This window comes from Cheilinus undulatus, linkage group 18 (genome assembly GCF_018320785.1).
Source record: "Cheilinus undulatus linkage group 18, ASM1832078v1, whole genome shotgun sequence".
In the NCBI taxonomy this organism is placed as follows: Eukaryota; Metazoa; Chordata; class Actinopteri; order Labriformes; family Labridae; genus Cheilinus; species Cheilinus undulatus.
This window is the reverse complement of record NC_054882.1, coordinates 11,218,243-11,231,463: the sequence shown is the minus strand read 5'-3', so window position 1 is coordinate 11,231,463 and position 13,221 is coordinate 11,218,243. Positions and strand designations below refer to the sequence as shown.

The 13,221-nt window shown below is 38.6% G+C and overlaps 2 protein-coding genes across 2 annotated transcripts in view; one reads left to right on the top strand and one right to left on the bottom strand.

The window, feature by feature from the left end:
* Positions 1–4,230: 4,230 nt before the first annotated feature.
* On the top strand, positions 4,231–12,178 carry vsnl1b (visinin-like 1b). Its single transcript, XM_041811937.1, has 4 exons — positions 4,231–4,573; positions 6,298–6,464; positions 6,606–6,821; positions 10,265–12,178. The coding sequence occupies exons 2-4, from the start codon at positions 6,303–6,305 to the stop codon at positions 10,460–10,462; spliced, it is 576 nt and encodes a 191-aa protein (XP_041667871.1). The 5' UTR covers positions 4,231–4,573; positions 6,298–6,302; the 3' UTR covers positions 10,463–12,178.
* The window catches only part of smc6 (structural maintenance of chromosomes 6), a 21,347-nt gene continuing 20,295 nt past the window's right edge, over positions 12,170–13,221 (bottom strand). The window contains 1 exon segment of the mRNA XM_041813196.1: positions 12,170–12,913. Coding sequence (XP_041669130.1) covers positions 12,844–12,913 — 70 coding nt within the window. The 3' untranslated portion in view covers positions 12,170–12,843.

Sequence of the window (13,221 nt, the reverse complement as noted above, 5' to 3'; positions counted from 1 at the left end):
ACAAAGAAACCCATTTTCTATCACAAATGTTTATAAATGGAGACTGCATGGCTAGGTTTATACACCTGTGACACCTGAATTCAATAATTAACAGGTGTGGCCATATGCTTTTGTCCATACAGTGTAGTATCACACACTGGATGTCCACATACATCTGTTAAGATTTTAATTCTCTGCGCTGTGAATTTTAGGCTACTCTAGTAAATAGTAGGACATCTAGTGTCTTTATTTTGAATGCAGACAAATGGAAGATGATTTCAGTCCACTGTGCTTGTTTACATCAGGGTAGTAGATGAGGAGAGAAAGCCAATGACTAAAGCTACAACTATGCTGAAATAGCTGAAGATCCAGCTTCATGACAGGTGGTTGCATTAGGGTCTGCGTCCATAACCGGCATATTTCCGCTGGCAGAGGCTGCAACCTCAGCATTTATTGTTGCTAGGTCCAAGGAGTTGACTTTCACTTCTTTCAGTGTCTGTTTTTAAGTTGCTTTGTTTGCTTTACAGCTCCTCTTTTCGAAGAAATATCTAGAAAAAATGACAACAATGCAAAAGAATCTCGCCTTTAAATAGGCAGCAGCTGAAGAACTGGAAACGGTATCCCTGTAAAGACGAGTCAGACTGGTAAGTCCTGTACCTCCTTAATTTTAATGGCCATTGAGGGATGAGTGACACTGATGAGTGCTGCACTTTTCCAAAAGTTGGTCAGTTTTCATCTAAGAGCACCAAGAATGCAACCACATAAACAGGTGACATAGAGGATATTTTTCCCACTCAGGATGCTGCACACAGAAAACTCTGGCCTACATTGGCTTTGCACAAGTGCAAAAATGAAAGCTGTGACACAGGCCCTAGATTGTACCTATATTTGAGCAGCATTTAAAATACCAAAGTCATTTGGTATTAAAACCCTGTCAAAAATCTTGCTGTCCATATTTATTTTTGCTGTAAAATTCGATATCTTAAGCTTGGTTTGATGGGGATTCTTTCATGTTTTGGAGTCAGTGGAGACACTTGAGGAACTGCATTTTTCTGTCTTCTGCACTGGCTTCAATTACAACACTCTCTTAAGGTAAAGCTAGCATTTTGTCTCCTCCTATCTAGTATTATTATTAGTGTTTGACTGCCTATAATAGATTTTGTCTTATGTTGGCTCTGACCGAAGCTAATAGAAAAAAACATTCTTTTAACTGAAACCACTATCAGTTATCTTAGTTAGAACTCCAATCAGCTGTAGGAAAGAGATTTGCTTCTGAAAATCTACAACCTGAACGACGTCAGCATAACAGAATCTGGGTTTTCCATCTTGAGCGTGACAAAGATGAAAAATGAAAGCTTTAGGACTGATAATTCTGACCTGTCAGGACGTAGATGGGATTATGGATTTTACTCACAGATTTTCACTTATTTTCTTTTTTATTATGAAATTAAAACTACTCCTGTTTTGGATGCAAGTCCACACTTTTGAAAGTTACTTGTATTTAGGAGGCTCATCTGTGCTTGAAAACACATGATTTAACAAAGGTGACCTAAATCTGTGCTTACCAAATCGGTGTCCTCCAGGGGTCCTTAGTGGGGCTCTCTGTGGGTCTCCAGAAAAGCAGGACAGGTTCATTTTTCTGCCCAAAAGCAAACATATGGTGCTGCGTACACAAAAAACTTTCATTTAGAGGTCCTTGTCATGAAAATATTTGGGCTATCTTGATCAATGTGTGTGATAGCATCAGGGCAAAAATAAGCTGCTCAACACTGCATCTCTCTCTCCATATCTACTTTTACTGTACAATTTTTAATATTATCGTAGCCCATGGTAATAATATTTTGAATTAGCAATACTCAAGTCTGCAGCAGTGTTCATTTAAGCAGAAATCTTAAATTTAGTCTTAGTCTTTAGATTAAAATTACACTTCGTTTAAGTCACATTTCTAACTTTAATTCTTTCAATCTACTTTAAGTCACTGAAAACTCAAAAACATTTTGGTCTAGATTTAATCAGTAAAAGTCCTCACAATTAAGTCTCTACTTTTCTTCAAGGCATTTCTTTTCCTTAAACAAATTCAATCCACCTACTGTAAAAAAAAAAAAAAAAAAAATCATATAAATGTAAACACTCATCCACTACCAAAACTTTAGATTTCCATCTTCTTTTCATCTTTTCCATCTTGGGAAGCTCCAATCTACAACATATGTGCTGTACCAATCAATACCATTAAAGTAGACAAAGGTGGTAGCTATGGGGGGGTTAAGTTGTTCTGTGAGCCGATAGCAATGGCTGCTACCAATGTAGCAGTTATCTCAGATGTAAGTATACTATAGTGGCAATTTCATCTGGACCACATAATGTGAGAAATGAGTCCTAAAACGCAAAAGTGACCTTGCATTTTAGCACTTCCTGTTCCCTCGTCTGAAAGTCTTTGGGATTTGAGACTGAGTTTTCAGTTAAATGCGTAAAATAAGGTCTATGGCGAAGACAAGCTCAAGAGATTTTAATGTTTTTTTTCTACAAAATAAAATACATCTGTAAAGAGCCCCACTTTTGAATTTTATATCTTTTCACATCTTAACAAAGACAGTCGCTAAAGGGCAGCTAACTAGGACTACAGCGTTTAAATACGTCGTCACTCACTCGTACCCGTGCACAAGACATGCGGGTGATGATGCTAAATTCAGTCGACTGTGTTATAGGTCAATATAGTATAAAATTACTTTTACTTACTTTCATTAGTTATATTTATAAACCAAATATGATGTTATATGATTAATTTATGAAGATTGTCTTTATGAACAAAACATTGACATTTCAAACCTGCTTCGGCATGAGTTTGCAATCGTTTCTGGTAGGGTTGAGTAGCAGTGTAAGCTGGCGTATAGGTAACAATGGCTGCTGTCATGGTAGCAATTAGCTTGGACGTAGCTTTAGAAAAGCAGCAGCTTAATCAGCCCTCGACCACTTTCTTTTTTTAAACCAGAGCAAAGAGCAACACCGACAGCTTCTCTTAGCAGAAACACCTCTACCGCTAGGCTTCATTAGCCACCAGCTAGCTCCACTGTTCAAACAGCACGGGAGCACTAGCCAATATAGCTCAGCTTAGCACTGGAGCTGTACAGATCCACCACCTCATCTTGTCTTGCTGCTCTGATTGGACGAATAAATATGACAGACAAGAATGTTCATCAAATAAATTGGAAATAAACCGGTTTAAAAAACCAAATGTGTCTCATTAGCCAATGTCTTCATGTGCTCTCAATGTACGGGGGGTGAATTTTTATTGCACCACAATCGTTTCGATTCTATTTAGGAAAAACCTCACTGTGCATTGATTTGTGTCTCATTTGACTGACAGATAGCTCGACAGGCGGAAGCTCCGTTTCTGTCAACCAGAATGCTAGCTAGCTAGCTGACAAGAAGTCGAGCTTGGGGGGGCGGGCTGTTAGGTTGATCCAAAGTTCGGTTGAGACCATGATTTCAATATGGAAGCTGCTGCAGATTGGCTCCAAGAGCAGTCTGAGTCCACCTATTGTAATCAAGCAGCTGACGTCACACAGAGTTTGTCCAATTCTCTCTACAGTCTATGGAAAAGTCTTGCCCTTCCCTAACACTTTGTATGGGATGTTTATAAGATAAATGTGAAATGAATTCATGTAGTGGACATATAAACACTATCTGGTGTGTCAGGTTAGAATAAAAGGTAGCTGATGTAGATTTTCGATGATAGCTTTAGTCAACCAATCAATCTGTAGAGGGAGCTAATGCTTCAAAAAGTGACCACCAAAATGGAAACTCATCAAAAGGTAAAGCAGTAATTACACAACTAAAGCAGAAGTCTTAATTGATGGCTATTATCGTAAGTGTTGTCAAGTAATCATGAGCACTGATAGCCATAGTAAATTACGTTTTCTTACTGATAATTTGACAAGAAAATGAAGCAGCCCATTTGTATGAATTTTACATTTATGAAGGGTGGGGTTGGGTGGCTTTCCTAAGTCCTAGAGGTGGTCCGGCACTCATAATTTGGGGTTTCATAGGGGCCCAGGTTGTTCAGCTTCGGTTTATAATGAATGCCCATTATCAGTGGAATCCAATTGTTTTAATCAATGATTAGCTCCAAGCCACAAATCAATAGACGCATCCCACAATTAAAAAGCAAAGCACACAGACTAGCCAAAGTGTTTATTTTGTGCTGATACATTTTCGGGCTCATCCTCCTCATCCTCACGACGAAGGATCCAGTGTTACAACGTGACAGGATCCAGTAGCTGAACCCAACGCGAGCAGCAGAGCATCAGTGAACTTATGATCAGGCTGTGATGCACACGGGTGACGCTGCGCTCCTGTAGTCGCATAACCAAAGACTGGCGTGGGATCGGTCCCTGCTGCGCCTCATCTGGAATAACGTCGGGAAAATCCACACAAAAAATTCATTAGCGGGTGTTTTTTTAAAAGGAGGCGAGCAGTGTTGAAAATAATCCCCCTTTGGGCAAAACGTTTCCATCGGAAGGCGGTTTTCTGTACTTTGCAGAAGCCTGAGCAGATTTATTCCGATAGAGAATCACCAAAAATAGGCTGTAAAAAGGTAAGAAGTGATTGCCTGCACATGTCCATGTCATGTGTTATGTGTCATTATTAGATAACAGACGTGCTGGATGTTTTATATGAACATGTCACGCTTTATTTTTCATTTTCTCTCTGTTTGAATGGGACCGAGTAGAGGGGCTTGCACACGGGCACCTGCGCATCCCTTAAAATAAACCCTGCGTTTCGCCTGGAAACGACCAGAAAAAGGCAGCAATGGCTGATTTATCAAAGTGGCATCAATAATAGCGCGATTAATGGGTTTTATACACGTGAAATGTGCATGTGTGGTTGCAGCGATGGGAGCTGTCTAGCGTTTTAAAAATAGGTCTGGTTGGTTATGAAATTTGGACATGTTTTTTTTCGCCCCAATGCGCATGCAGAGATGTCATTAGCAGCAGGATGGTGGGCTCTAATCTGAAAATACTCTCACTGCGTCGTTTCCATCGGAATGCAGCAGCGTCTCCCTCTCTGCTCTGCACAGGAGGCGGTTAGCTTTAATAGCATTAACTCAGATGGCATTGCCCAAAGCGTGAAATAAAATAGCATGTGGTGGCCTCTATTTGAGCAAAACGGCTCATTCATACTCGTGGCCCGTACGATATGAGGCGCATATTTCACCAAGACACCAACAAACGGCGCAGTCACAAGATGTCGAGCGGTTTTTTAGCTCAACGCTCCGTCAAACAATTTGTCATCTTCCTGCAAAAATGTTAGTCCTCAAGGTCATTCACCGCAGCCTGGTTTGGAGATTAAACCCGCCGTTGGATCTCAGAATTAACTGCCAGGCTTGTCAGGGGTGATTATGTGACAAACTGCGGGTGCATTTATATCACTGGGGTTTGCACCGATTTTGGCTGCAGCGCATATTTCTGCTGTTTGTTGTGTGAAGGCCTGAGCCAATGCAGTGCTGTGTGTGGTGGAGCTGCTCAGCCTGCTGTCATGCTGCTGCTGCTGCTGCTGCAGAGATGTGGACCATATGTTGGTCTCAAGTGGTTCCCACAATGTGCCTTATTTGGTTCTGATTATGCAAACATTACCCTGCTGCCTCATTTGTTTGATTATGTATTGAGAATTGGTGCATTTTTGGCCACATTATGTCATTTGCCACAGCATGAGTCAATAATTTATGAATGTGGGACTTCTGAGAGGCGGCTCTGAATGGTGTGGATGCTCAAGCTGCCATGTTGGCCACTCAGGCCCTTTGGTGTCATAATAATCTGGTCTGATTAGTGTGCGCATCGCCCACAACTGGCTTAAAAACTATAGAGCAGAGAGTTATAAGCCATACTCCTCTCTGATCAGGATTACAGCAGGTCGACTGCGATCCCATCCTCGCTCAAGTCTAACTGCAGCAGGGGCCTCTCTTACAACCAAGCACCGGCTTTGTTGTCATTGTCAGGTTATAGAACAGTGTTTGCAGTGGAAACTTGATAGCGCCGATCGAACATTTGATGAACTGGATCTGCTTTGACAGTGACGATCCAGGTCAGTGCTACCCGGGCCGGAGTCTGGCACAAGCAGGATGCAGGGACAGAAATAGAACAGGAGCGCCAGGGAAATGTTTGCAGCCTAACCTCCCTCTCCCTTTAAAACATTTGAATTTACTCTGCTCGTGCTTGATGTGGAAGTAAAAAGGGCAGTTGTCATGCTGTGCCAGAGATTTTTATACTGCCATCGCTCAAGCATAGATAAATGCATTATTCACATGTTCTTGCACCACAGGAACCATGGGAAAGCAGAACAGCAAGCTGACTCCCGAGGTGATGGAGGATCTGGTGAAGAACACAGAGTTTAATGAACATGAGCTGAAGCAGTGGTACAAAGGCTTCCTGAAAGACTGCCCCACTGGCAGGCTGAATCTGGAGGAATTCCAGCAGCTTTATGTCAAGGTTTGTGTCAGATCAATGCCTCTTTATCGTTTGTTTCTCTAGATCAGTGGTCCGTCATACGCCATGGCTATTTTGCATCATAAAGTGATGCTTTTACTGCTAAAGTCCTGAATTATTAACAAGTTTCTCCCACATTTGCAGTTCTTCCCATATGGCGATGCATCCAAATTTGCACAACACGCCTTCAGAACCTTTGACAAAAATGGGGATGGCACCATTGATTTCCGAGAGTTCATTTGCGCTCTGTCCATCACATCCCGCGGCAGCTTTGAGCAGAAACTCAACTGGGCCTTCAACATGTACGACCTGGACGGTGACGGCAAAATCACCAGAGTGGAGATGCTGGAGATAATCGAGGTAAGGGATTATCGAGTCATTAAGCTCTAGCTCATCAGGGAGGGGGACTGGCTCTGTTATTTTTTGGTGTTATCAGACTCCTGCACACCTGCAATGCCCTGAGTCTGGTTGCATGACGACAAAACTGCAGTGGTATTAAATTACTTTGTGCCATTTGTGGAATTGCAATCAGTAGTAAATCTGATACGTTACTGTGAGCACAGCATATTGACTATTTCTGTAGTGATAAATGTGCTTGGTGCTTCTCTGCAAAACATCTGTGCAAGTTTTTCCAACCCATTTTTTGTTTCACAGCCTCCCAAACCCTTTTAGATTATTCAAGTACCACTTCTTAGCCACCATTTACTTTTTTTCAAATGTTTCTTTGAAGATTATAGGCTAAATGTTATTTAACAGTATCAACTAAATGTGTCTATTATTATTTACATTTATTGTTTGCTGTCATTATAAAACATTTTGAATCTAAAAAGTATGATAAAAAAGTCCTAAAGAGGCATGCATTCATTCAAAAATCAGCTCAAAAACCTAATGGAGTTTTCACATTAGGATTCCAGGCCTGGATCTGAGTATGTCTGACCCCAAAATTTTGTTCAGTGTGAACACAACACAACTCAAGCACTGTGTCCAAGTCTGCTTGAAGAGGTAGTCTTGAGCACTATCAGCAGGAGATGTGAGTGCAACTGTGTGCAGAGAGAAGAGTTGTAAAGGCAATTCTAAACATCTCCCGTCTCTTTAAAAACTGTCATTTCCATGCAGCACATGCCTTTTTTATCCCCTGAGCTGCAAGGTAGATGTGGAAGTAGGAGGAGGGTCCTGTTTGTATCAGAAAAAAAATAAAAAACCAGAACAGTTAGTATAGTACCATAGTAGTAAATGTACATTCGCAGGATGGACTCTGCACATGGAGCATACACAAACTTTTATGCAAGTGGCTTCCATGTTTTTTTTTCTTGTTCTTCTTTGCCATATTGCAAACCAACTACACGCACATACCACCACCTCCTGTATCAGACTGTGCATATACAAAAGTGCACTCAGGAATGGACCGATATTTCTAATGTGAAAGCAGACCAGTGGGTGAGAGGAGAGGTGGAAGCAGTCATGTCCAGGCATGGCATCAGTTTTGCCTAATGTGAAAACTCCCTAACTTATCACAGGAAAATCTTATCTCAAAATAACAATATAAATAGGTAAAGCTCTAAGACAGAACAGCCACAAATAACTCAGAATACAGAGGAAATTTTGTATTAAAAAAAAAAACCTCAGATATACAACAAATTTGCTTTGGAATTCTGTACAAAACATATAATTATCAAACATCTTTTCTAAGTTTTAGCTCATCTGAGGAGTGGATTCAACAGCCACTTCTTTATATAAAAAGAGAAATCTAAAATGAAGAAATGACAGAGTACTGAGTGAAAATAGGAAAGCAAAACACAGAAAAAATCAGTTTGGTATTAAAGCCACAATAAAGTTTTTTAAAATTAGCCATTTTTAATTATCCGTTTTTCGTTTTATGGTTTTTACAGAAACAAATCAATACAATAATATAGATCATTTTTTAACTTACTGTTTATATGTTTGAATAAAAAGAGAAATCAAAAACAGATCACTGTTACACTGATTTGTTGTCCTATTTTTGTGATCTGGTGCAGGTGTCATGAAAACAAAAATGTTATAGCCTTACTGATTAATTTGTTTGATTTGCCTTTTGTTGGTTATAAGATGAGGAATTAACTATTTTTCCCCTTATTCTTAAAAAAAACAAGAACAAAGAAACAGAGAGAAAAGGAGGAAAAAACATACATTTTTAAAAATCTTTATCTAACATCAAGCTCCCTGAATGAGCCGATAGCCATTGTTTCCACTGGTTTGCTTTCTTATTTTTCAGACAGTAATTGGGAACTAGATTGTTTTTGCTTTAAGATTTCTCATTTTAAAGTAAAAATCTGTACACCTTACAGTTACCATCGTGTTACTCAAAATCATAGGGAAAAATGTGTTGCTATGTGAAGATAATAACAGTAATCAGTCGAGCTCTTGATAAATCAACCCCAGATTCCTCCTTATACTGGGAAAATGATGACAAAAATCATGGATATACAGTATGATTACTTTGGAATTCCTGACAAAAGTTTAAAGTATCAAAGATTTGTTCTTCCCTTTTAGCTTATTCATTACTTTATTGAGTTTTACCCAATAATTTAAAAAGTGTACTTAAAAGTCACTTTGAGCAGTTTTGGATACAAATAGGCCTAATAAGCTCAAAGTTTCAAATGTTTATTTGTTAGCCTGTTACCAAAGATTTACAGCTATTTCATTGCTTTTAGCTAACAATTTCTACTGCAAAAGTTAGCTTACTAAAAGCTAATATCTACAGGTACTTAATGATTGACACTGTACTATTATCTGACTTTCAGTCAGAATATTGAACTGAAAATGTTTTGAACTCTGGTTTACGTTCCTTAATAACTTTATTAACTTTTAATTTCAACTGGTAATCATTGCTTTTCATTAAAAATATTAACTGTTTTTGTTGTTATGACGTAGCAAAAACTTCAGCCAGTTATTCATTGCTGTTAGCTAACAGTTTTGACATCTTATCATTAGCATACTTAGCCAGCTACTTTTTGCTTTCACTTCTTTATCCTGAGTTTATTTTATCAGTTTGTTATTTTTGCCTTTTGGTTCTCTTTTTAAGCCTATTAGATGCTCACAACATAAGCTGTTTATACATTAGGTTAAGCTAACAACTTTAACTGAATTGTCTCATATATTAGCCATGTTACAGCAATCAATTTGAACTATATTTTATAAAGCAATTTTAACAACTTATTATTTCAACAGTATTTTGGTGGCTTTAGCAAAACATTACAGTTATAAAGTCAATATTCTTAGCCAGAAGCTGTAACTAATGGGCAATTTCAGAACTTGCTTTTGGCTAACATTTTCAAGATTTCAGTCCTAATAACTCCAAATTTCTATAATTTTCTACTATGTAGTCTTTGTGTTAACCTTGCAGTTTTGGCTTAATGTTCTTTCACAAGTCTTTAAATGTTCTACATACACTTATTGGTATTACATTTAGAGTGTATAGAGTTTACATGTTGCTGACTAAGTCTACTGTTTTTGGAAGCCAATGTTACTAAAGGAACGGTAACCCCTGTAGGCTACCTGTTTGCAATCCTATCTTTTTTGGTTGCAATTATGTTTAATTAAATAAGTCACAGTTTCTACATGCAGTTCAGGTTTGGTAAGCTGCATTGATATAAGTTTTCCACATATGCTTTGGTATTAGTAAATATACCCCCTCAGGTAACAAGTACCACTTGCTGTGAATCACTGATCTGCATCTTTATGAACAAATGAACAATCGAGCTACGCTTCACTGGGTTACATAAGAAGCAGTCCTGTGCTAATTTCTCTCTGCAACTCACCCACAGGCAATCTACAAAATGGTGGGCACTGTGATCATGATGAAGATGAACGAGGATGGTTTGACACCAGAGCAGAGGGTGGACAAGATCTTCAGCAAAATGGATAAGAACAACGACGACCAGATCTCGTTGGAGGAGTTCAAAGAGGCGGCGAAGAGTGACCCGTCCATCGTGCTGCTGTTGCAGTGTGACATGCAGAAGTGAGCCCTCCCTGCTCACTCCTCTTCCCCGTCTGTAATCCACACACTCTGGACAGCAGCACATGTTTTAATGTCTCATTAGGTTCTCTGCCATTTCCACAGGAAAAAAACAATGCTTGGACTATTTTTCAATGGACTCGCTTCTTGTGGTTGTATGCATGAGAATGTCAAATGCTGAATAATTTTGAATATAGCTATAAGATATCATACATTTCTATTTCAAAACATGCCAATGTGATTTGTGCACAGTAACCCTATACATTCTCATTCAACCTTAGCTTGTATATCAGTGGAGCACTGCATTAAATTATGTTCCTGCAGTATTTAGGATCCCCAGTGTTCACTGCTGCAACTACTGTACGCTTTACATAATAGTAACAAAACAATAATTCCTATGATAATTGTAACCGTCTCTACTATCCAGACTTGTTGAGCTCTTGGAGAATAGAGAGGCTCCTGTCTGTTCCAGATGTTTTCACATGATGGAACCAAGAAGAGTAGGTTCTTTGCATGCATATATTATGTGTCAAAAAATATAATCTCTTACCTTTTGCATCTTTAGGTGGTTATAAAAGAGAAACCCTCCAGAATTCATTTAGTATTGTTGCATGGGATGTACAGTATGTGACTCATCAGACTCTCATTGTTCACCTCCAGTAACGTGGGAGCATGCTTCCCTCCATTTGATACACGTGTATGTGTGACACTTGAGTTTTTTTTGGAATATATTTGGGTTGCAGTTGTGGGCTAATCTCCGAGGAAGAGCTTTCACGTTAGCGTTGTGTTCTGTTTTGCTTCAGTGACTTCTAGGATGAGCAGAAATATATAAATGGAGCAGCTTTTCTTTATGAACTTACTGTACTGCTGCCGCTTTAACTAGAGGAAATTACCATTGTCATTAGGCACAGTACTCATCCATTATTCCCCACAAATGATCCAAATTGGCTTCTTATACTGGCTGCTTCTTTGACTTCGACTTAAATGACTTAACTCAGTACATATCAACATGTTTACAGAAAAGAAAGAGCACTGCAAAATGAGTACAGTCTCGGCTTTTGACCTTATTGCTTGGAGCTCGCTCTCTTGGCTGGGGACCTCATGAGAGGAGCACCACTTCCAATGCAGCAAAAAGGGGTTTAAAAAGCCTCATATATGTTTACTGGACACACTGCATTCCTACTTATAAAACTTTTTTGTAAGGAGAAACTTTTTATCGAAAGGTCTCATCTTCTAATCTATTCCGTTCGCAACAATCATTAAAGATGCAGGACCCTCAAGTGAAGTGTGTGACAAAGCTTTTGAAAGAGTGTTGGAGTGCGAGACGACAGCTGAATGATAATGTGGCTTTAAACTTGAGGCAGAAACTCTCTTTCAAAAGTTTTGTGTCCCAATTTCTAGGCTATGCAAGCATGGACTGAGAGTCTGCTTGTAGTGCACTTACAGTAGTGGAGGTTGCAGAAGCTTCTCACTGTTCTGTCTGTTACACAAACTGAAACCAACCCTCACATTATTAATGTCAATATTTATTTATACATTTTCAGTCCAGTCACTGAGTCAGATTCTTTGTCTAGTAAATGTTTCTATCAAATATGAAAAATCATAATACAAGTGACTGTATTCTTTTATACATGTGGCATGTGTTGCACCCAAAAATTATTCTGTAGTGATTAAAATGAATAAACCATCACCGGGCTTTTTCAAAAGACACAGTGGAGCAGGTGTAATTAATGGGAATCAGAGCGGCGGTATTTAAGAGTGTGTCAATGTGGATGAACGGATGGAAAGCCTAAGTAATAGCTGATTGTGTGAGTGTGAAAAGTATGACAGATACAATGGTGTTTAGCTTATGCAAAAGGTTTACTGTAACAATAGAAGAGTCTTTACTGTTGTATCATATAAATGCTGCTACAGAAACGGTCTTTAACAATGAAGAGAACTAAATAGAGCTTATGTAACAGGGAGAATAGATGATCAGTTTTAGTCACTGACAAGCAGTTTACTTCAATAACAAATTGCCTGATGTGTAAAAATGAACACTGTCAAGTTGAGGCAAGTTTTTAAAGTAAAACCTAAAGTAAAAAGTAAAATTTCTAAAATGTATTAATTAATTTGTTGTACAAGAAAATATTTTAAGTAAAAGGCTTAACATTTCTAAGAATGGTGGCATGAGATGATATTAAAGTTAAAATGGCAATGCAAGTCAGTGCCGAACATTTCACCAAAAGACCAAAAACATCAAATTAAAACACTTAAAATCATAAGAGCTATGAAGCACAAGACATGAAATGCACACATCTGTGTTGATTTTAACTTCAGCACTATTTGCAACATCTGTTGGAATTGTGGGCTTAAAACTAGCAGAAAAGTGCACCCTCAGGCATCTTCTCATTCACTATGAACTTCATCTGAATTCTGAAGGCGGTGGATTTTGATGAGGCTGGTTTTAGGCAAATAGCTGAAAAAACGCACAGTAAGGGGGATGTGATTAAAATCCAGCATACTGAAGAGTCAATTTTTATAGATGCATAAAAAAGACATACCAGGAATTTATTCTAATTTCATTTAAAACAGTATTATATTGCAACATATGTAACAAAAAAATATGATATCATATGTTATGACTCAACAGAGTACAATACGATAGAATAGAGTATGACATGGCAAAGTACAATACAACAGGACACAATACAATATGATAGATCATAACCAGATGGTTAGAGTAAGATATTATAGTGTACATTGTGACAGGGTACCATAGAGTGT